Source organism: Pleurodeles waltl, chromosome 1_1, assembly GCF_031143425.1.
Source record: "Pleurodeles waltl isolate 20211129_DDA chromosome 1_1, aPleWal1.hap1.20221129, whole genome shotgun sequence".
NCBI lineage: Eukaryota > Metazoa > Chordata > Amphibia > Caudata > Salamandridae > Pleurodeles > Pleurodeles waltl.
This window is the reverse complement of record NC_090436.1, coordinates 870,042,885-870,066,281: the sequence shown is the minus strand read 5'-3', so window position 1 is coordinate 870,066,281 and position 23,397 is coordinate 870,042,885. Positions and strand designations below refer to the sequence as shown.

Sequence of the window (23,397 nt, the reverse complement as noted above, 5' to 3'; positions counted from 1 at the left end):
CAAGAACACAGGCAAATAACATCCTAAAGTTTGTGTTTGGCACCAAACAGTGGTAGTTTGGGTGTGCCCAACAACCACTGCCCAAAGTACACATGGAAATATTTTTACACTATGCATGGAAAGACTTTTTAATTCAAGCTGTGCAGGTATGTACATAGAAGGTTTTTGGAACTCTTGAGGTTTACGAGTTGGCTGATAAGTGCACTTAAACTGTCAACAGTTACAATTAACCCCACCCACCCATGCCTTAGGTCAAGTTACAAAAGACACAATTTCTTATCTGTAGCAAGAAACGCAAGTGAGGTAGAGCTGTGTATTGCACATTATAGAATGGTTATAGTCTCAACTTTCCCCATTAGGTAAGTGCATAACTTGCATCACGTAATCTTTGAATATCAACTTGATTGTCTTCAAAGCGAGGCTGAAGATCATCCCCTTGAAATGGTCGGCCAAGTGAGACACATTAGAGCCCCACAAGTTGAATGTCTATTTTCAAGTTGTGGTATAACCTTCCCAGGTCTGTAGGCTCAGTGTTGTCCTCACAATCAAATTGCCAGCTCCTCTGATGCCCTCCCTGCTAATCATCTGCAAACACCTTCTTAGTGCCAAGCATCTGCATACTGGCATTTTTCACAGCACTTCATTGTCCCTATACAAGGACCATGCATTTTGCAACATTTTGTTTGAATGCTATTGATCATTGCAATTCAATTTCTATTCTGGATTTAACAATAGTTATCCATTTTGTCACTCTGAATTTATATACATCAATGACAGTTAACATGCAACACCATTGCAACTGGACGGACAAAACACATGACCACTTCTTGTATTACAGCCACTGAGGCTACTTCAGAAAACATTATATATGTGATGTTGAAAGCTAATATGCTGAAAAATCATTGTAAATAGTTTGGACTGGTCTAATGAAATGTTCCACTTCCTCCACAAAATCTAATGCAATTGGGCATTGTGCAGCGGCGATCTTTTTTGAATGGCTCTCTGCAGGCAATGCCATGGCACTGTGAGGGAGGAGGAGAATAATATGAATTGTTATGTGGTCGAAGAATCACCACCTCCATGTTGCAGAGGATCCATTATAAAGTACTTCTTCCCGCTGCATGCCTGTAGATTAAAATGCACTCTATAGTCAATTGAAAGGGATGACTCTCTCACACCATTCTAAATATTTTTACTCCATAATCCTTTCCAGAGTAGATTGATTGCATTCCCTAATCCATAGATGGCACCTTCTTAAAGAATTTATTAGAGTCTACCATGTCAGTCTTGGGATCAGGGTGATGTAGCTGCTCGGCAACTGAAATTATGCAACAGTGAAGGACCAAACTATTAAACAATATTAGTGCTTAATAGTATTAATATTAGAATTATGCAGCAGTTTAATATTAGAATTATGCAGCAAGGAATGGCAAATTGTGCGGCATAATGTGGCATGAACTGTAGCTGTAGTATTTCGTTATTTCATCATTTTATCACCTAATAATACTGCTTGCGCCCAGCTGCACCTCATTAGTACCAGTTTACCGACTGAATACAGATATCACGCAGTAAGCCTTTACAAACGGTCAGCCACAGCCCATAACTACGTGCGGCACTCGCCCTCCTATATATCTTAACAGTGAGATACATATTAACAGTGCAACAGGCACTGAGGATATCAAACATCTTATAATAAAAAATGAGGGTTAGGCCCACTGTGAACACATGGTATCGATCAAAGTCTGTACTCAGTTCTACAATGTTAGATGCCATGGATGTCGGTGTCGGATGCCTCAGAATGGCTGCATGCAGGAGGAAACTCGGACGTATAGTGGAGTTTTTCTGTAATGCAACCAAGAGCTGGCCGTCAGGGCGCCTAGCCATTCGGGTGTTGCAGTAGCTATGTTGTTAAGGGCAGCCGTTTATCTCGAGGTCTAGAGACAGAGAGTAGCATATCTGCCTATATTTCTAATTGCTCATTACAATACACTAAGTCAGTTTACCGAAGAGACTCTTTTTGCCTGTTCACCCGCACACTTTAGACTGATGCTACTGGTTTTTCAAATCTGAGCGTGCACTGAGGGCTGCTAACCAGACCTCAGTGCTAGTGTTTTAACCCTATGCAAAGTACATGTTGATTTGGATACCACCAATTGTCATGGCTTATTTTACTTATAAGTCTCTAGTATATGGTACCCATAGTACCCAGGGCATGTAAGACTGGGTGTCCACTTAGGGCTGCAGCACTGTTTGTGTCACCCTTCAAGCAAAAAGGCACAAAATGGCTCCCTTACCTTGTTCCTTCCCCCTCACATTTGTTTTTAATTATGACAGAGGTTAGATATCCTAATAAAATATGTTTCACCTCTAGTCATATTTAACAGCACTCTTTTTTCCTTTTTGTTTACCAGTCCTACACACTATATACACTGACCGGCTATTATCCATTATCAAAAGATCTCCGGCAAAGAGCCCCCTTGTGGGGCCCGTCAGGCATTGCAGTGCCAGCCTGACGAGGAGCATAGCCCAATGATGAAGCAGGTCACCAAATCGTGAGTGAGGGCTCTTGTTCCAACAAGTTGAATTTCCAGGGACCGTTGATATATATGATTCCATTCTTTTAGTGGAACAGTGTAAACCTTTTGATTTATATGTTAGATGGGAGTATTATACACAAGACCAGGACACTTTTTTGTCAGAATCTCCCTCATCACCTTTGCCCCTCCTTTTTTTTATTTTTGTTGATAAAATAAATGACACCTTATGGCCAGGTCGAAACTAATGTTGCTATTAAAGGTATACAACTTTTAGAAAGTAGCCACTCTGTGCTCTGCTCGTCCAGTAGCCTCATAAAGGCACATACATTCAGAAGAGCTTTCTGAACAGCTGGGGGGATGTGTGAATGACTCCCACACTCAGGAACAACTGCAGTGGCGCAGCATCAGGGTGTCACCTCCTTTGCCCGGATGGCAACTCAGGGGGTTAACCTTTGATGAGCTGTCTGGCCTAACAACCCTGAGCAGAATGCCTTTCGTTCCTGCAGACAGCATGTAGACAGGGCCAGAGAGGATAAACTCACCCCCAAACTGGTTTTATCACAAGTGTGTAGACCCCAGGTAGCCAAACCTCAAGGGTGGGCTACCAAGCTCCAGATGTCCAAGGGAGGATTGTGCGATCTTGAACGGGGCAAGAATGTAGTATTCAGCGGCAGATATAGGCGGTCATTCTGACCCTGGTGGTCTATGACCGCCAGGGTCGCGGATGACGGAAGCACCGCCAACAGGCTGGCGGTGCTTCATAGCCCATTCTGACTGCAGCGGTAAAGCCGCGGTCAGAAAATCGGGGCCGGCGGTTTCCCGCTGTTTTTGCCCCGGCTGTTCGAATCCGCCATGGCAGCACTGCAAGCAGCGCTGCCATGGGGATTCTGACCCCCTTACCGCCAGCCTGTTTCTGGCGGTTGTCACCGCCAGGAAGAGGCTGGCGGTAACGGGTGTCTTGGGGCCCCTGGGGGCCCCTGCACCGCCCATGCCACTGGCATGGGCGGTGCAGGGGCCCCCGAACAGGGCCCCGGCCGGCTTTTCACTGTCTGCCTAGCAGACAGTGAAAAGCGCGACGGGTGCAACTGCACCCGTCGCACGGCCGCAACATCGCCGGCTTCTGTGTTGCAGGCCTCCTTCCCGCTGGGCTGGCCGGCGCTAACATGGTTAGCGCCCTCCGGCCCAGCGGGAAGGTTGTACCACCGTCCGCCAGACTTGGAATGACCGCCATAGTTTCCTGTACATGTGCCGATCTCCACCCACTACAGGTGAGGGGAGGCTGCAGTCGATAGCCCACACAGATGTCCCAAAGCTCAGCCCCAGTACACACACTGTGGTCCTGATCTGCCATTGGAGATGAGGTTCCTGATCTGCTGGGTGGGTAGGATCTTCTCCTTGCAGCTAATGCCAGTTTATTCACAAAATCCATAGCCTGCTGTGGGGTGTGAAAGATTTTAGACTTCCCCTGATGATGTTCGCAGTCCTGCAGGATACAACATTGCATGAGTTTCTATTTGACATGGACAAATTTAAGTTGTGCATCCTGGACCGTGATAAAGAAGTCCAGGAAGAAAAACAATCAGGGGCGACTGGTACCCTTTGAAACTGGTGGGGCGGCTCAAGTGCCCTACCACTTCCCAAAAAAACAAAATAAAACACCTCCCTCCAAAACCCCAAAGTAAACCACTCTCCCTCCAAAAGGCCAAAATTAAATACCCCCTCCCTACAATAGCCCAAATAAAAACATGACACTAACTACAAATTAAAACACAACCACTACACTTACATACATTATACATATCAAATAAAACAACAGCACTTACCAACGGGCTGCGCATGTTCCTCTGTGTTTTTCTCCTTCTCCAGTGCACCAAGAGCTCCCCTAACCAATCCAGGTGCTGCTTTCATGCTGTTAACCCCCATGACAGAAGTGCCTGGATTGGATGGCGCAGGCTGGCTAGACACTCCTTCAAAGCCCTGGAGGCCTGTGCTTGGTCTCCACCCAGCTTTTTAAGATACCTGGGTGGAGAGCTTCAAAGTGCGCATTTCACTTTGGCCGGTGCAAAACTGCTGACCAAAGTGACATGCGCAATTTGGAGCATCCAGTCAGCCCTGCTTCAGTCCTTTGCTGCGGATTGCATCAGCAGCAAAGGACAGTCTCAGCATGTCTCTGGGATTAGGGCTGGTGCCGCAGTGGTAAAAATAAAATGGAAGTGAAATCTTTTCACTGCCATTTTATTTTTTCCTGCATAGCTTGCAGCGTTTGGGGGACAACACTCCCCCACGCTTGAGAAAAAAACGCCAACGAATGCACTGTGTGTTGGTGAAAGGACAGAGAATGCTTTCCCCCTGGCCAGCTGCAGGGCAGTATCATGATCCAGAAAATTTAGGAGGCGGGCAATCATGGGCCAGCTGACGCCCCAGGCAGCAGTCTAGCAGCCAAAGATCTGTGAGCTCTTTCAACGACAAGTAGCACTGAAAACGCATCAGTTGCGAACAGTTCCACTAGCATCACTTGTACAGAAACCTCCATCCTGCTCATGTTGCCTGACTCTGGCACTCCAAGAATACAAAGATTATTTCATTGCGATCTTGCTTCGAAATCCTCATTTTTTGCTGTTATAACCTTAAGTACCTTTTCCATGTTCAGGAGCGATTCATTTCTTACCGTCACTACATCTTCATAGTTTGAGATTCGCTGTTCCGCCTCCTTAGGTCTAGCATCGTTCCTTTCCAGCCTCTGCAAAATCGTGTCCATTTGAGATCCTAGGGCATCTATTTTGGATTCTATGAAGTGCAGGCTGCCCTGCATCTTTTGGAGGAGGGTTTTTATGTTAGTGTCCTCCTCCTTCCAGTCCAGCGTTGAGGCTGTGTATGTGAGCCTTGCAAGCATCTATGTGTAGTTTGGTCCTTTTGCAGTTGTTTTTTTCCCATCGCTGGCGGGTTCCACAATGTAGCAAACTAGAGTTAGGAGGTCCCTAGGCGCAGTGACAGAGCCGTTGAATGCCGCTAATCCACTTGCAACTATTCAGTCCCCCCCCACCATATGGTCCGCAGTCCAAGGCCCCCAACAGGTCAAGGAGCCACTCAACTCTGTGGTAGCTGTATTTCCAATTCTCCATCAAGGAACAGGTCCCGCCTCACCCCCTCGCAATCCGATGGCAGTCAGGGAGCATGCAGGGGGGCACAATCAGACCTTAGCCGGTAGGGCCTATGGGCTTATTCAGCTATGAGGGCTCAATCTTGCACCTCCTCTGCACCCCTTCCCCTGTGGTCTTCGGGTTTGTCTCCACCGGGCCTCAACCACAGACCTTCTGGCCTTGCAGTCCACCTTGACCTCGCAGCTTCAGGGCCCAGGAGCTGGGATCAGTGCAGTAATCACAGGGCCCACAGACCCAGAGAAGAAGCAGCCTAACAGTCGGAAACAGTGTCCACACCATCCAATGGCAGACCCCACAGCCATCAGAGAACCGGTGCCTCCAGAGTTGCCGCGCAACAGCACCCAGCAGTCGTGCCCAGACTCCGGATCCATCTCCTGGCCCCCACTTCACCAGCCCAGGTGTAGCCTATAGCAGTAAAGCAGCGGGAGGAAGTTCGGCACCCACCTCTGTATACGAACCCAGGACCCAGAGCAATATGGTGGGCACTACGCATACCCCACTCCAGCTGCCTCGACAGGTGGGACTCCAAAGTACCGGAAGCCCGGCTTAAGCAAGGCATCCATGAAAGCAGACCTCCGGCAGCACCAAGGCAGGATCTCAGACAGCATCTCAGGGAAGCAGATGATGATGATGGCGGGTGATATCCGCTGACCGCCAGAGCCTCATCAAGTTGCGCCCATCTTGTGCGGCAGCTCTCTGGCACCCCCAATTTTTTATCCATTTGAACAAGAAAAACATGTTTGAGCAATGAAATCTGCAAATTATGTATCAAATTGTGAATTATGTGGCAAATGTACCAAATCCATAGTTATGCAGAAAACACGACAGCCACAGAATTCTATACTTACAGTAGCCCTGGAGATGACGTTTGCAATGATGTTGACAGCAATATTTAATTTTTGAAAAAGTTACCCTAACACTTCAACATTCATGCCTTAGAACCATTTAGGTACAATTTTTTAGGCCCATATCTCGCCATAATAATACTTCAGCATTTCAGCGGTTTTCTGATGGCTGAAGTTGATTTATCACGTACCTGGGAGTGGATGGCTCTGGGAGACCTCCTTTGTTCGCCTCTTCTCTGCTTCAGCTGAAAACGGCCGCTGAAGAACCTGCGATCTGTTATATGCAAATGTGAAAGGTTGGTAGCATTATTTCTTTTACCTCCCGTTCTATGATGTGTCGTTAAAATACAATAAAGCAGCTGTGTACTGTAAACCTCACAGATAACCATAATCTGATGCATGCATTAGCTCAAATTGATCTGTCATCTAATTGTATGAATGTCGTATCAGGAAGGGCAGAGCTGGCCTTGCTTTTGAAACTGGTTGTGGGATTTTATTTACAGGGAGGTGCTCTTGTGTGGTAAAAAAAAGATGATGAACAGCGCCCTTCATTATCACTTCTGCAGCATGAGGAACGTGTTGGCTCATTCCAGGACTTTATCTGGAATTATGTTTTGTAATTAAAAAGCGACATGTGCCGTTGCGTTCTGCCTTCTCGCTTGATCAACAAAAATAAAGTTATCACCCTTGCTGATCACCCTTAAGCAATTTAGGGGGCACTACCCAGCAGGATGTACATTTTTGATAGCTGCGTTCCTACTCCTGCTTACTGTTTGTACGTGACGCACTTTATGCAGCTGTTGTAAGTCGCTCTGAACGACTCGCAAGTGCTTCTGGGAGATAAATCCTCCTCTCAGTTGACAGGCTGTTCTCACGATATTTACCCTCAAGTAACATTTCTTCTTCCTAGAGTAAACAGCACGTCTTGCCATGCTTTCAGGCAAGTGCCACAAGAAGGTAGTTCCTTGGGGGCACCAGTGGCGTGGCCTGGAACGCAGGGGTGAATCCCTCACACCAGACCTTCAAAACCTCCAAATCTCAGTCTGTGCTGATTGAGCAGACCAGGGAGACGAAGCAGAGGGGGTTGGAAGAGAATAGGCAGTGTAGAAGGCAGGTCTTCCCTGGGTTGTGGTGCAAAGGATCCCAGGTCACTATTAGAATTATATAAAAATGTAGCCTTTGTTCTAGTATTGATTAGTATAGGTGGAATTCAGGAGAGGCTCCCTGTTATGGAATAACAGGAATTTTTTTAAGTGTATTATTCTGCAACTATTTCACTTTGCTTCATTCTGATTGGGCCACGTGGTAGGAACCATGTACGAATTTGTTGAACATATGAAACCCTTTGTTCAGAACCTTATAAAGACACAGGCCCATATTTATACTTTTTTTTAGCGCCGCATTTGCGCCGCTTTTTAACGCAAAAACGGTGAAAACTTGCAAAATACAATTGTATTTTGTAAGTTTGCGCCGATTTTGCGTTAAAAAGCGGCGCAAATGCGGCGCTAAAAAAGTATAAATATGGGCCACAGTCTTTTGGGATTTGTAAGGATTGTTTTCTCCCTGACCCTAGGAGGCGAATCCCTGCCAGTCTGCTCTCCCATTTTATATTCTGTATGTTGCGTACCTATGCTTTACTAAGTTATTTTAGTGATTTTATATTCTATGCATTCTGAGCTTTTGTTTTATTGATTTGGCTTTACTATCTGAGATTTTGTATGACTAAAAATATAAAAACAAACCTTTAAGGTGTAAGCGTGCTCTGTCATTTTTGTGAGATCAAATGGATTTTACATGTTAATTTTAACTGCGTTTTAAAATGCCAAAAGAGAACCAGATTCATTCCAGAGACCACATTTTTACAGGGATTAATACTACGAGCAGTCCATCAGATGTGCAAATAGAACGTGGTAGAGTGTGACAATAGCCCCACGTCCCCGTGAAAATGTCACCCTCACTTTTGTTTTTCAGGTAAGAACTCAAGAATCCTCTCTTCTCAGTCCAATTCTCCACCAATGGACTCTCCCTCGCAACACCAACTACCGTAAACATGCATCCATTGCACTAACCTCCGTGAATTCATAAATTGTAAATGACAGTGACCTATACTGGTGTAATAAATAATTTGTAATTCACCACTGTAGTTGCATTCTCACAAGCTTGTTATAACCTAGCGCCCATGCACCATCACGTTGTGACATTGGGGTGGATACTGATAAATTACAAGAAAATGCACTTTTCAACAGCATAAGTGAAGTATCATTATGGAGTTCATGCTTTCAACTTGCCTTTCGGTAGAACTAATCAGTAGAAGTAGTAAAGACGAGTGGTGTTTGACCTACATTCAAAATTTTCATTATGTGTAATGGCTTTGTTGCCTCTTCTTCACAAAAGAAAATATTTTAAAATTTGCCAAACATCTAGTCAACCTATGTTCATTGTAAGCACATAGCTGTACTCAAAGGAAACCTGAGCAAGACAAGGTATTGCCTTTAAAATGGCCTCCATGTTCGCAATGTGTAGGTCTCACTTGCTAGAGATGTTATATACAATGGGGGGTTTACAGCTCACCAATTGATTAACATTTGTTGGCTTCATTGCCACTTTACTGTGCTGCTTTTTAATTGGCCAGAGCATGCTGGATTCGCTCCCTCTTTTTTTGGATGGAGCATGGACCAAGTACTGATTGTTCTGGTTTGATTGTTATCCAGTTGATTGCGTTATAATTCTGCTAGTACTTTTATTTTTTATTTTTGCCTGTCGTCCTTGTTGTACCTCTTGCCATTTGTAGCTAGTTTTTTTTATTCCACACACTTTTCAAAAAAGCCTTTTTCTCATTTGAAATGAATCTTTATTGTGAGAATAGATGTTGTGTGCTTTTATTCTGACAACAGATGATATCTGCTTCCAAATGTAATTTCACCAAGACATTGACATGGCGCAATTGCTTTCTTTAAGTGATAGGACACTTTGCCAAATGTCTTATCTTCTTATTTTTCATGCATGGGTAGATTAACGGATTTACTTAGAATCACTGGTTTGTTGTACCAACACAAAATAAGTAATGGCAAAGCCAATAGGTCTCACCTTTCAGACTACTGGCTCTGCAATTTCCTTTTGTTCATGATGTACAGCATGGGCATTGCCGACTTTGGGAATATGTATCCATGCTGTATAGCAATATGGCTGCTGTGAAGCATGGCTGAAACAATACTAACAAACAACAGGACTTTGATGTATCAAGGGATGATGCACTAGTTGTATCATAACACTTTGTAAAATTAGTTTTAGCTATGCTGCAAAGCATTCACACTCATGTACAGCATGACTACAAACATTGCCAATGCCAAAAGTTCTCGTAAGCAAGACCTATTTGACTCTGCCAATGCTTGTCTTCATTTGTAAATCTTGAGTTTGGTTTGTCATGCGTTCAAAACTAATGGCCCAAATATAAGAGTGGGGAACTGCTGGGAAGGCCATGTTATTAACATACCTGTTTTATAGTCTGAAAGATCATGACATTTGACATTTGAGCAAAACCTGCACCATCTGTGAGGAAGTTTTTTCTCCACAAACATGATTTCTAAATTATGTCAGTCGGATCCAATGTAGGGCTATGATACTGGTGCCCATCAAAAAATGTAGTTAAATACAAATACATGGAGTCTACCACCACTATTATTCATTTGAATCTCCTAAAGGTGAATTCTGATCTCACCCATAAGTGAAGAATAGGGGGCATAGAGGTTAAATCCATGTATTTTTAAGTTCCCTTTGTGGTAACTCCATTAATTATAATTTAGATGCTCTCACGATTGTCAGTTTGAGTTTTTTCTGCCCCTGAGTAGCTTGACAAGAAACTGCTTTGACGGCTGTTTAGTAAAAGCTTACTGCACAAGGTACCACAGCCTCTTCCCTTCGCACCCCCATTAACTCATTTCTGAAAACAAACGACAAAGGCAAAGTGTTTGACTTTTGCGCAGGGCATATGTTTTAGCTCAAATGCTTCTGGTGCCTTATAGGTTTGATGCACTATAAATTGGGCCTGGGCAAAACTCACAGAGTTTCACTCTGCAGAATTCCATGGAGTTACACAAAAACTCTGCATGATTACGTGGAGTTCTGCCAGCAGGCTTCCGTGTTGTTAATTCAGCGCGAACGGCACGACCCGGCACATCAGAGGATGATGCCTCTTTCTGCCACTTGAGTAGATTTTCTTCTTCTCAACACAAATGATTGCGACCTGCCCTGACCATCAGCTTTGTGAAATCTCACTGGGATACATTCTAGTGGGTGAAAATCGTGCTAGAGAATGCAAATTCTCACTCGCGCTTATCAACTTGATGTTGGCGAGTCCTGTGTGAGAAAAAAACCCTGCCGTGGAGCAGTGGGTGGAGTTAGCCAACCCTCACATATAACCCAGTGCAGCAACAAGCACAGGGAGATATTCATCAGTGGAGCATGATATGCTGCACAAAATGGGACACACGGCGATGTGCATCAGAGGAGCAGAGAGTGATGTACAGCAGAGAAGCACACAGTGATGTGTACCAGTGCAACACAGGGCGACGTGCAGGAGAGTACTAACAATGCACCTTATGGAAGCACTGGGTTATACACTTAATTAAAGTAACAAGTGATGTTGCTGCTAGGAGTTTTAGGTGTGGTGGTCATGAAAGCACACAGTGTTCTGAATCACAAGAGCTCCCCATGCCCTGCTTAAAGTGAGCACTTATTGTTGTGCACAGAGGAGTCCTGGGTCAGGTACATTTCAGGGTCACAATGGGGTGTGTACTATGGAGATACTGGCAATGTGATTTGCAAACCATTTATATTCAAACTACACCTAACCTATTAGGCCTCGGGTGAAACAAGCCAAGGGTTGCTTGAAGTCCTGTCTGGAAAAGACATTGCATGGCACTTCAGACTGGATGGTTCCGATTTGAGCAGGACCAAGGCTGATTTTCATGTGCCTGATTTCGGTTCAAAATGGCTTAACGGGTGAAAAACAATGGACTAGAATGCAGCCTAGTTGATCACTAGTGGCTGCAGTTAATTCAAGCATTGCTTATTTATTTGTGTGCAGTTTTATATAACCCAAACATGACCCAATTGGTATTGAAGTGCTTTACATGAGAACTGCTATAACTGCAAGCATACCCTTTCAATAAGAACAATTTTAACGTACACTAAGATTACAGTCGGGGTGCAGAACAAAATGTAACAATTCAGTGAGAAAACCCATAGGATACGTGCATCTAGACATATATTCTATCCCTTCCCCAGGCGAGTATCACAGGTTATCTTGGATACTCCCCCAGTCATGTTTGGGCCCACCACGTGCTCATGATGTGGAAACCAAGGTAACCTTCAAGGGTTTCCAGAGGCATTTCATCCCCAAGCTCCACATTTCCAATCTGGGTCACAGAGAAATATAATTTGTGCCGTTTCTGAATTTGCCGTTCATGCTTAATAAAATAATCCCAGTAGAAGGTTGAAAAAGGTCGATCAGTCATTTTTTGAACCAATATTATTGCAGCTATAGAGGTCATCACTGCGTATCCCAGATTAGCAGTCTAGATGTCATGAAAATATGTTTTACAGTATGGTTTACAATTGATCAACATGGGCGACCCCCAAGCACCTTCTAATCTATGGGGACTCCATCCAGCAAGAGGCAGAGTATTTTGCAGCCTTAAATAAAAAACAGTCCTATCTTTTAAATACAAAACTGTCTAATTGCACAGTGCAAGCTGAGTGTGGTCTTGTGCTGTCTTGCATGCTTTGATACATACACGAGGACTAGATTCTGGTCACATCTCAAGAAATACCTTGTTTTGAACAGCTGCCTAATTCGAGCGGGTCATTACATTAAAAAATAAAATTACTCCTTGAACAACAGACAATAGCACGGACACCCTTTACAGTCAACAGGGTGATAGGCCATGAATAAATAAACACAGCTTCTTACATGTTTGAGCGCCAAGAAACGAAATTCTTCATTAATTGTTTTGACAGCTAAACACAGTATTATGTGTCCTGCCTCACCACAGTTGGTAAAAAACACAGCAGCTCCTTGTTGCAATTCTAGGCATCTCATCCAAATGAAACTCTATAGTATGCTTCAGCAGTATTTTAAAGCATCACCTGGCTGTTTTTTTCTGGATGAAGAAGGTAAGATACTTCTTAAACCAGTGTAAGCCAAGTTACACTACTGGGTTTTCCTAAAAAGAAGACATGATGGCACCTTTTCTCTTATTTTCCTCCACCTTACCTTTGCACATGAAATTCATGAAAACCTTGTTCTCTAGCTTGACATGCTTCCTGAAAGGCAGACCTGAGGCTTTAAATAATTTGTACTTCTTTAACATTTAAGATTTAATACCGATTTTTGGTGAGAATAACCACTGAAATCTAACACAGTTATTTTTTCATCAATCACCATTTTCATTTGACTGAAATGGCAGTGAAATGCATTGGGCATTTCACACCCCACCATAATTACCGAATACACTAAAACAAAGAATCACAAGCTAGCTCGGGTTTTTAATATTAACTTAATTTCTACTTCCTCACAACGTCTATCTAAGACAGTTGGATCCTGCTGCATTGGTAGGGACAGGAGTTCTATCACAATATAACCAGGGGAAAGCCAATAGGCCTCGCCTTAGAGAATTATTGGCTCTTCAAATGTTTTTTCATACTTTACAGTAACAAGTCAGACGCTGAACAGCTTGAAGGAAAAATTAAAAAGGAACAAAAAAATAGGCATCATGAAGTGGCCGCTGGACCGTGTCATTTTGTAGGCCGGTGCAGGCGTTAAACATGCGCTAAACATGCATGTGCACACCTAAAAAATGATACAGGCTAGAGGTCGCAGGGGGTCCAGGTTGAGGATTGGTGAGGGCAATAATGTGGAGCAGGGGGAAGAGCAACATAAAGGAAAGTGAGGGGTAGAGAAGCACACGGGCAAGAAAGAGCAACATGGGTATGGAAAGAAGCACATGGGCAAGAGAGCACAACGTAAGCGTGGGTGTGGGGCTACAAGCAGACAGGTGAGGTAGAGCAACACAGGGCACAGAACGAAGCTCATGGGCGAGCGTTGGGTAGGAGAGAGAAGTGCAGGCGTAAGAGAGAGCGACATAGTGTGGAGGGGAGAGAAGCATGAGGGAGACAGCTTGCAAAAAAGTGTGAGAGCTTGCAAAAAAGTGCTGCAACAAATAAAAGGGCACAGCCCCTAAAACGTGAACAGTGGAAGGACAAAAGTACTTTGGGACATACTTCAGGGGAAGGCGAAACACAATAAAGATCTGAGGCAGGCATGCACCGGTGAACGAGAGGCAAGCACAAGAGAGTGACAATTAAGCCAGACTTTGGGAAGTAAACAAACAGCAGCATATAAGCCCACTCTAAGCTAACAAAATGTCTTGCAAGAGGCAGTGAATCCACTGTCTCAGACGAGACCTACAAAGGAGATGGGAAATAAAGTACCATCTAACTGGACATCCGAAGTGCAGGCAAAATTAATAGCCTATTATAAAGATAATATACACAAAATTAAATTAAAATTACAGTTTGAAAGAACTTTGTCACTGAAGAGAAAGGAAATATTTTAAACGAATTTGAACAATGGTCAGGTTTTCTGCAGTCACCCAAAGTGAAGGGACCAATAGGTAAAGTGGGCTGGTCTATTGCACATAAGCCGTGGCGGCTGGAAGCAAAATGCAAATGGCAATTCAACAGCCCAGTGGATGAAACCAATTAACAAAAAAAACCTTTATATTTATGTTAGGTATGATTTTTGCAACACAATAGTTTAGTGCACTATCTCTAAAGCCAGGCCTGAGTCCGATAGGATGATGCCACCAGATCAAAAGGACAAAATCATGTAGTTAGGTCACCAGTTAACTCGATGAAAACGGGGACACCGTGTTCCGTTTCTAGAGATGTCTTTTATACATCCATGTTTTAGTTGTGCTAGTTCCATTGGTTCAGTTGAAAATAACTATGACTACAACGCCTAGAATGCATCAAGTTGTTTACTGAAAACCAGAGTCTAGAAACTGGTGCACCTGTATACATTGAGTCACTTGGCAACCTTCCCATGTAGTTAGTGCTGGGGAGGGCTCAACAGCAGAGTGGTAATGCAGGTCAACACAGCCCAATTTAGCCTGTAGAGCGCACTGAGCAAATAATCACACTCTTACAACCTGTCTGGAGCTGCTGTGATCACTCCCTGTGAAGGTCACAAACAGTGCAGCATGCGTCTTTGAAGTTGACACATTGTGCAGGCGCACCATTCTGAAGACAACACCTACTGCTGCATTTCTGTGGGCATGGATGCAGTAAAGGCGGATTGGCAAAGCAGTAAAGAAATCATTAGCAGCCTTCACTTAGTCCTTACTCTACATTTTGAAGTTGCTGAAGATCTTCTTAATTGAAAAGCCTCGGTGCCTGTAGAGTCGGGCTCTCTAGGACCCTGACTCTGCCTCTGGACAACTGTGCAATCATAGCCTCAGCTGGAGGCAGGGGGTTTTAAGGGCAGTCACTAAAGGGGAGGGACGTTTAATACAGCACAGAGGAGGTATTGCATGTTGCTTCCTTTTGCCGCCCCAAGAGAATATAGAAGCTTAGAAACACTCCTTGGGTCGTGTCCTTCCTGCTGCAATGACACAACTGGCAATGAGGTGGTCAGTGCATGCTCATGCGGCAATCTGCCCAGTCAAACCCAGGGAGCCTTGCATGAACCACTGGGAAGCAAATAAATAATACAAATATCTGAGCCTATGTCTAGCTGCCTTCAAGCCTCCTGGCCTGTGTGGTTCTCATTGACAGATCAGAGCCCTGCACGCCTGCCCCAGCGCTCTGGGCCATAATCCCTGTTTGGTGGCCATCTTGGATTGGGGAGGTCTGCCCAGGTATTGAAACTTCCTTCTTTGATATTAGTTATTTTGGATTGGGAGCTGTTTGCTTTATGTCAGGCCTTATTGGCTGCTGGCCCACATCGTGGAGTGGGGAGGCCTGATGTTCCTTGCATGAGTTTGTTCCTGCTAGTAGATTTATTGGATTGGGAGACCCATCAACTCCTGGGTTTGTGTATGTTCTGCCTGGCTATCATTTGGCACTGCAACATTCCTGGCTGTTTCAAGCTTGTTGTTTTTCACCCGCTATTGCCTGTTGCCTCTGGGGTGTGGCGCAAACACACACAGCATTCTCTCCTGTGCTGAGTCTGCCTAGTGCTTACACTTGGCCGGTAGTCATCATGTCTACTGACAGGTGGCCCCCCCTACAATGCTGCTGCTGTGTTCCTCATTCTGCCACCTTCCTCGAGAAGTCCAAGAAGCACAACACTGGATGCGGAGGGCTGCCTAGATAGAAATATTTGACAACCTAATTGAGGCTTTAGAAGAGTCTGATGACTCCAAAGTGATTGGCCACCTGGCAGGGGGTGGCGTCAAAGAGGCTCTCAAGAAAATTCCCAGAGAAGAAGCCAACACGTATCTCAAGATTGAGGACAAACTTGCCAAAAAGTTTGATCCTGCCACCAGCTGTCGAATATGACTGCTACATGTTCGAAAAAGCTCACCAACAACCAGGGGAATCAATTGATGACTTTGTCGGGCACCTACAAACCCTCATTAAACATTGTTGTTTATGCGAAATCTCCAGCGAGGAAGCTATGTACCTTAGGATCATTGATGGCTGTCAACCTGAAGCGTTTTGAAGACCAATGCTTAGAGAAACCCACTCACTAACCAAGTTCCTTGCCACAGCCCGCAGAGAAGAATGTGCTGACAAACAGATAACTGACATGGAAGTGGGTGCCAGCAAGGTAAAATCTGTACTGGGCATACGCAACAGCCACCGAGCACCAAAATACAAACTCAAACCACAGCCATCAGATACGCAAAATTCTGCAACAGATGTGGGTTGACATATCAACTTGATGGAAAGTGTCCCACTCTCAGACAAGTGTTCAAAGGCTGTGTCAAAGAAAATCACTTTAAATAGGTCTGCGGCACCCAATCAAAACACCAACCCTCCGATCGCAGAAGACGCAGAGACAAACCGAGCAGTGAACACTGAGGCAATCCCAAAACAAGCGACAGGCCACGCCATCACCTGTGGGCTGTTCTCACTATGCCCAGAGGCCAGCTGCCCACCTCACCATTCTTTTAATCAATCACATCACCAGAAAGTGATAGTGAGGAGGATGGGTACCTCATGATGATGTCAATGCATAGGCTTGTGACCTTGTTGCCTACCAATGCCCTCTCCTTGAACAGGCACCTCATGAACTTCATCATCAACAGTGGCGCTTCTGTTAATTTTGTCAGCAGACAAGATCTCGTCTTTCTCAAAGGCTGTGTACATCTGATTGACGGAAGGAGCAAAGAATAATCCATGTGTGGGGAGAAGATACACCAATACATTGTCTAGAGAAGTTCACGGCATCCCTCACGTACAGGGAGCAAAGCAGCATTGCTACTTTCTACCTTCCAGACTGCCGAGCTCCAGTTTCTAGGGCTTTGTGTCTGTATACTGCCACTTGTCTCGTACTTGTGCAAGTACATGCAGGTGTCATAATTATTCATTAGGTACACCTGCCAAAGGCAATAGGTACCTGCCCGTTTGTCCACCTAGTTCTGAACTGACAGTCAAGTCCATACCCTTCATATTTGACAATGGGACATTGATCAATGTGATGTCCTTCGATCAATTCAAAGGACTCGGCCCAGTGCTGACACTCTCCCACTCACTCATCAAAGTCTATACTTGAGCTGCGTCCAAGCCTCTTCACAGCCATGGTACCTTCGCTGCAACCTTGTCACATGGGAAGAAATCCATCATAGCTCCCATCCATGTGCTACAAGGAAAGACATCAGGTGCCTATCTTCTCAGCTTTGCCATGGCAGCGGCAATAGGAGTCATCTCCATCAACTTCCACCTTGAGGCAGTCCCAGACATCACTCATCATTTCCCAGCCCTCTTCAATGGTCTTGGCACACTGAAAGATGCATGTGTTCATTTTCACATTGATGAAAATGTCCGCCCAGTAGCAAACCGAATACCCAGGAGAGTCGTGTTCCACCTCTAAGAAGAGGTGGAAAAAAAAAAAATTACTGAACATTGACATCATTGAGCCATCTAAAGACCCGCTGTCTCCCATCGTGGTTGTCCGAAGAAAGACAGTCCAAGGGCTGTCCGCATATGCTTTGATATGCGCCAGCCAAACCAAGGCAATACATCAAGAGTGCCATCCTGGTACTCATATTGTGGACATGATCACTGAGCTCAGTGGTTCAAAGTTTTTCTCCTAAACTGGATCTCAAAGAGGGCTGCCATCAGATCAAATTGGAGGAATTGTGCTGTTACATCACAGCATTTGCCACTCACTTGGTCCTTTTTCGCTACAAGAGATTGAACTTCGGTATCTAATCAGCAGCTAAAATCTTTCAGGACGTCATTCGCAAAATCATCCAGTTTGTAACCAACCCACTGAATTACAGTGACAACATACTCATTTTTGGGTCTACCTGTGAGGCGCATGTTGTTGCACTTGACAACGTATGTCGTCTATTCTGCAAAGCTTTCCTCACCCTCAGTACCAGAAAATGTGAATTTCACAAAAATAAATTGAAATTCTTCAGAAAACGTATTCTCAGAAGAGGGTATGACTCAAAAAAGTTGTTGACCTTAAGTATGCCAGCCCCACAAGTGATGTCCTCATGCTCCAATCCTTTTTGGGTGTGGTCAGTTACTGTGCCAGATATATTCATCACAATGTCACCATCAGCACCCCTCTTCAACACCTAATAAGGCAAGGGCTAGCTTTCCATTGATCTCCAGACCGTCAGCACAGTTTCCAACAATTAAAGACTGCTCTCGGCAAGGCTTCTGTTACGCCTTACTTTAACCTTAAGCTATCCACAGAAGTGACTGTTGACGCCCACCGGGTAGCTGGGTAGGTATAGGTACTATTCTAACCCAAAACTCTATAACCACAGAGGCCTAGCATCACATAGTCATCTATGCCAAAATGCCCCAGATGACTGTACGGTGGGGACAATGCTTCCAATATTACGACTACATCAGCGTTCATAAGCCTGCCAAGGCGCCTAATCCAGTCAACTACTTTTCCAGAGAGACACTAGGCTTTCCAAAAAGACACTCATCCAGGGTTGAGAAATACCTCCATTTCATGGTTAGCACAAGCGTACCCCTCGGGCTCTCAATTCTTTGAAAAGCAGAAGCCACATTGGATTACAGCACTCCGACCCTCGTCTTGCACCTCAGTGAACACAATTAGTGGAAACAAAGTAAAGAATGGATTGATGACTCTGAGGAGATCAGGGCCTGTTACAACATCAGAGATGAACTGGCAGTCACTCGAGAAGGACTTGTCCTGAGAGGGTTAGGCATCATGATCCCTAAGACACTCTGCAAACAAGCTGTTGAACTTGCCCATGAAGGACCCAGAGGGATAGTTGTCACAAAGAGGGAACTCTGGGACAGACTGTGGTTCCCTGGGTTAGACTTCAAGGTGGAAACGTAGCTGCATAAATGTCACTTACATGCCATTTGCCACTGGAAATGTCCGTAATAACAGAAGGTGTGTGAGAGAAAGTAGCTGTCGATGTCTTTGGCCCAATAGAGTCTGTTAAATACCTCCTAGTAGTGATCAACAAATACTTCCGCTTCCCACTGGTCAAGATTCTCCCGCCTGTGCAGCCAAAGTCCTCAAGGTTCTGAATGACATCTTTCCAACTGAGGGATCTCCTATGGTTTTGAAATCTGACAATGGGCCACTATTCAATAGTGGTGACTTAAAAGACTTTTTGAACAGCCTTGGCATTGAACACCAATCAATAAGCCCGCTTTGGCCTCAAGTGAATGGAATAGTAGAGCAGTTCATGTGGATCCTCAAGCAAACTGTGCAGAGAGCCACCGAAGAGGGACTTGTGCTTGAGGAATACCTCTGTCAGGTTCAAAGGGCTTACTGGACCACCCCGAAATCAACTAGTGGAGAAGGTCCAGTCACACTCATGCCTAGCAGATCTGTTGGCACTAAGCTACCACAGAGGGCTCAAGAGTGACACATGAGATCTTACGTGGTCAAGGCAACTGACTGGGAAAATAAAAGGAAGATGAAAGCTCATGCTTACATCTGACAGTGAGCACAGGAGGCACTCTTTGAACCAAGTGACTGGGTGGTAGTCAAGCAGAAACAACAGAAGAAAGCATTCATCCCATTCAACACCCAACATTTCAGGCCACAGCAGTTAAAGGGAGCATGGCCAAGGCATCATGCCCTGGAAAATTTAGCACCCAGAATGCGTCACATTGCAGGCCCGCAAATCATAGTCAAGACCATGACGACCTCTCTGTGATAGCATTGAGCTCAAAAGCACCAGCCGCTGCCCGAGTGACCCAAGGTGTACCGAGTCGACGCCTCCAGGGATCACCACCCAGTCTGGCAGAGTTGTGAACAGATCTTGCAGACTTATTGAAGATATCTGAATTTTGTAAGAACATCGGGCCATGTTTAAACAAGGGGAGGTGTAGAGTCGGGCTCTCTAGGGCCCTGACTCTGCCTCTTGCAAGCAGTGTCATCACAGTTTCAGCCAGAGGCGGGAGGTTTTAAGGGCATGCACTGTAAAGGGAGGGCAGTCTGATACAGCCACAGCTGTGGTACTGCCTGTTGCAACCTCTTGCTGCCCCAAGAGAAGAAAGAAGTTTTGAAGCAATCCTTGTGCCGTGTCAATACTGCTGTGCCAGCACTACAGGTGCACAAGGTATTAATTCATGCTGATCCCCCTTCCCTTCAGTAGCTCACCTTATTGTTGCCCAAACAAGCAGCAAGCAACTTTATTTTGTTGTTCCTTCCTCAAAATGATGTCATCGGGGAATTTCATTCAATAGACTCCTAAGGAGCACGGTTCTTTGGTTATTGCAACTCTTCTCCAAGGAGCAGCCATGCACACTACCCAGCAGAGTGCCTTGAAATTTGTCTCATCTCTTGAGTGGAGCCGGGGGTCTATTTATTTCAAGTGGCCTGTTGAGTATATTCCAGCAAAGTCGCCATGCTTCAATCCTGGGATTTTGTTTTACATACTTTTGTTTTAGGTATGTTTGTTAAAATGAAGCTTACAAGAACTACAATTTCCAGAAGCCTTTAGTTTGTAAAAGGAAATCTCCAAAACTGGAGTAAATGTTTTAGAGTCACCTGGTGCTAGAGTTCCCGAAACAAAAAACTCAATAAACGCTAACGTCGCCTCCCGTACCAGGTTCTCCACTCAAATATAGGTTTTGAAGCTAAGACATTTAAGTGATTCACTTCAAAGTAGGTGTTATGATAGCAAACTCACCAACTGTGGCTGATGTTCTCCCATAATTTCTAAAACTACTCCCTGCTCCATTATGCATGATGTAGCCCTTCTCTAGTTCCAAAGCTTAAACATATCTATTGGAATATGAAGGTGCTTTTCTCATTTGAAGTGACACTAATATGGTCATCACAGTACTTTATGCAAGGGAACCATTTTTACAAGGCAAACAAAATCAAATATTATAAATAATACATTGTTTCTTATATATCGCACTTGCTGCCACAGTCTTGCAGCTTTGTTGCACTGAGAATACCATGTGTTTCGATTTTGTAACTTATCTAAGCATGTTCTGGACATATTGGAAAACGTGCCCCTGCAGGGGCGCCCAGATCTCTGCAGCAAATGGTCACCCTCCTGAGCAACTGAAGGTCGTGGGTGAAGCTGGGCTTTGATCCACCTAGAGATTACCAAATTGCAGTCTAAAGGGGCATCAGTCTGCCCATGATACCACATGGCTTGTCATCACCATCACAAGGGCAGTAATTAAAACACTATAGCACTTTGCAAATAAAGAAAATAGTAAATGGTGCACAATGTGAGGGGGGAGGACAGCGGAGAGGCACTAATTAAGTTGAATCACTCTGTATTTGGTCCATGCTCCACAGAACGAAAAGGAAGTGATGCTTGGCATTCACCTGCCAATTAGGAGGCAGCATAGAAGAGTGATAATGAAGCCAACAAACGGTAAGCAATGAGCCGGCTCCAAGTCCTTTATTTCACACAATACCCCTTGTAAGCCAGAGTGCATGGAGTGAATTTGCTGTCACATGCTCGACCTAAAAAGGGTGACACAATACATCCTTACCTAGTTCCACATCCCAGCTGAAATTCATAATCTTTCTTAGAGTTAACTGCCACTCCTGAACATGCATTATTATACACAGTTATAAACAAGTTTGCAAAACCTACTAAAAACAGATTTACCCCAAATTTGACAATTCACCCCATCAACTCTTTTTTCGTGCTTGTGAATTAGAGGATGGGGCAAGTAGTCTTTGATACTAAAAGGTTTACACCAGGGCAAACAAGGGCAAACGCATGTAGAAAACTGATTCACTTTCTTTCTTTGTTTCCATATTGTAATAGGAGATGGGCAAAATAACGATTCTCCACTGTTAAGTGATAAAAGATGAAACTGTCTGAATCTAAAATATATTTTCACAATACTAGCATCAGTGGTGCAAATAAACCTGCTCAGCTTGAAAAATAAGGGCCTTCAAGGGCTGAGAAATCTCCTTACAATATCTATTGCACACAAGAAATGTGCACTTATTGAAGTATGTCTTGTTAATGTTACAGCCCTGAAGAAGTTTACAGCTGTAAATGAAACCAGTTGGCTGGCTGTATCTTTGGATGTAACCACTGGAAATTATTTTTAATCATATGACGTTTTGATAAGATAAAATAAGAATTGGACTACTGGACATTCTGATTGGATTGGATTGGATTATTTAATATTTGATGATGCATCACTGTTTTCGTTTGTGTGATCACATTCCAAACCTTGTATCACCAAATCAAAGACACAGTATGAATCCAATGTTCCAGAGCTGAGACTTTAGAGTGGGGAACCACATGTGGTGAGAATTGCCCTTCATTTCTCATTGCCCAGCATCACACTTTCTCATAGCTCAGGAGGAGGCAGCTCCTCAATCAAGAACCAATCAGCCTTGTGAAGATGTACGGAGGAGATTATCCAAAGATGTCAGATGGAAAACCTAGAGGCAGATTTGAGACTATGAAAAGGATTGGGAAAATGAATATTTCTTAACTGTCAGGGTAGGAAGAAAACATATATAGAATTACGGATGGGGAACAGTGAATCACAGGGATATTTTTCACTGAGAAGTTCTGACAAATAGACAACAAGAGTGAAGCACATTGGAAATCAGGTATTCAATTGCACATTCAAAATAGAAAACTGGAATCTTCGAACTGTTAAATATGTTCAATGTGTTAGAAAAGGTATTTTTTTCATAGTTAGCCCCCACTTTTTGTCTGGTATTTGATGTAGTCTCAAAGTTGTTAGTGCCCAGGGCCCCTGCCAATCAGGTTTTCTGGGCCAGATCTCTTTCCCTAAAACAGTTGTAATGCATTGGCACAATTGGCAACACCTTTAGCTGCCACTATAAATCCCTAGTAAATGGTACTTAGTACTAAGGGTAGGTCCCTGAGGGCAGCAGCACAGATTGTGCCACCCTCAAGGGCCATGCATCCAGAAGCACCCAATACTGCCATTGCAGGGTGAGTGTTCTGATGGAATCCTAAAAGACAAACTTGACATGGCACACAGCCTGTGTGCCCTGTCCACTACACACTGCATGCACTATAGGTAAGTCACCCCTCAGGCAAGCCGTCAATCCCTAAGGCAGGGTGCACTATACTGTATGTGTGAACATAGATGCATGAGCAATATGCCCCGCTGTGTCCTTGCCAAACCCGGGAAATAGTAACTGAAGAGGGA

At 44.4% G+C, this 23,397-nt stretch overlaps 1 protein-coding gene across 1 annotated transcript in view; it reads right to left on the bottom strand.

Moving 5' to 3' along the window:
• Window positions 1-17,350, bottom strand: part of LOC138302579 (F-box/LRR-repeat protein 2-like) — a 473,996-nt gene extending 456,646 nt beyond the window's left edge. Inside the window, exons 1-2 of the mRNA XM_069242590.1 lie at window positions 17,304-17,350; window positions 6,735-6,817 (exon numbers count right to left, since the gene is read on the bottom strand). Coding sequence (XP_069098691.1) covers window positions 6,735-6,817; window positions 17,304-17,350 — 130 coding nt within the window. The remainder of the gene's footprint in view (window positions 1-6,734; window positions 6,818-17,303) is intronic.
• Between the last annotated feature and the right edge of the window lie 6,047 nt (window positions 17,351-23,397).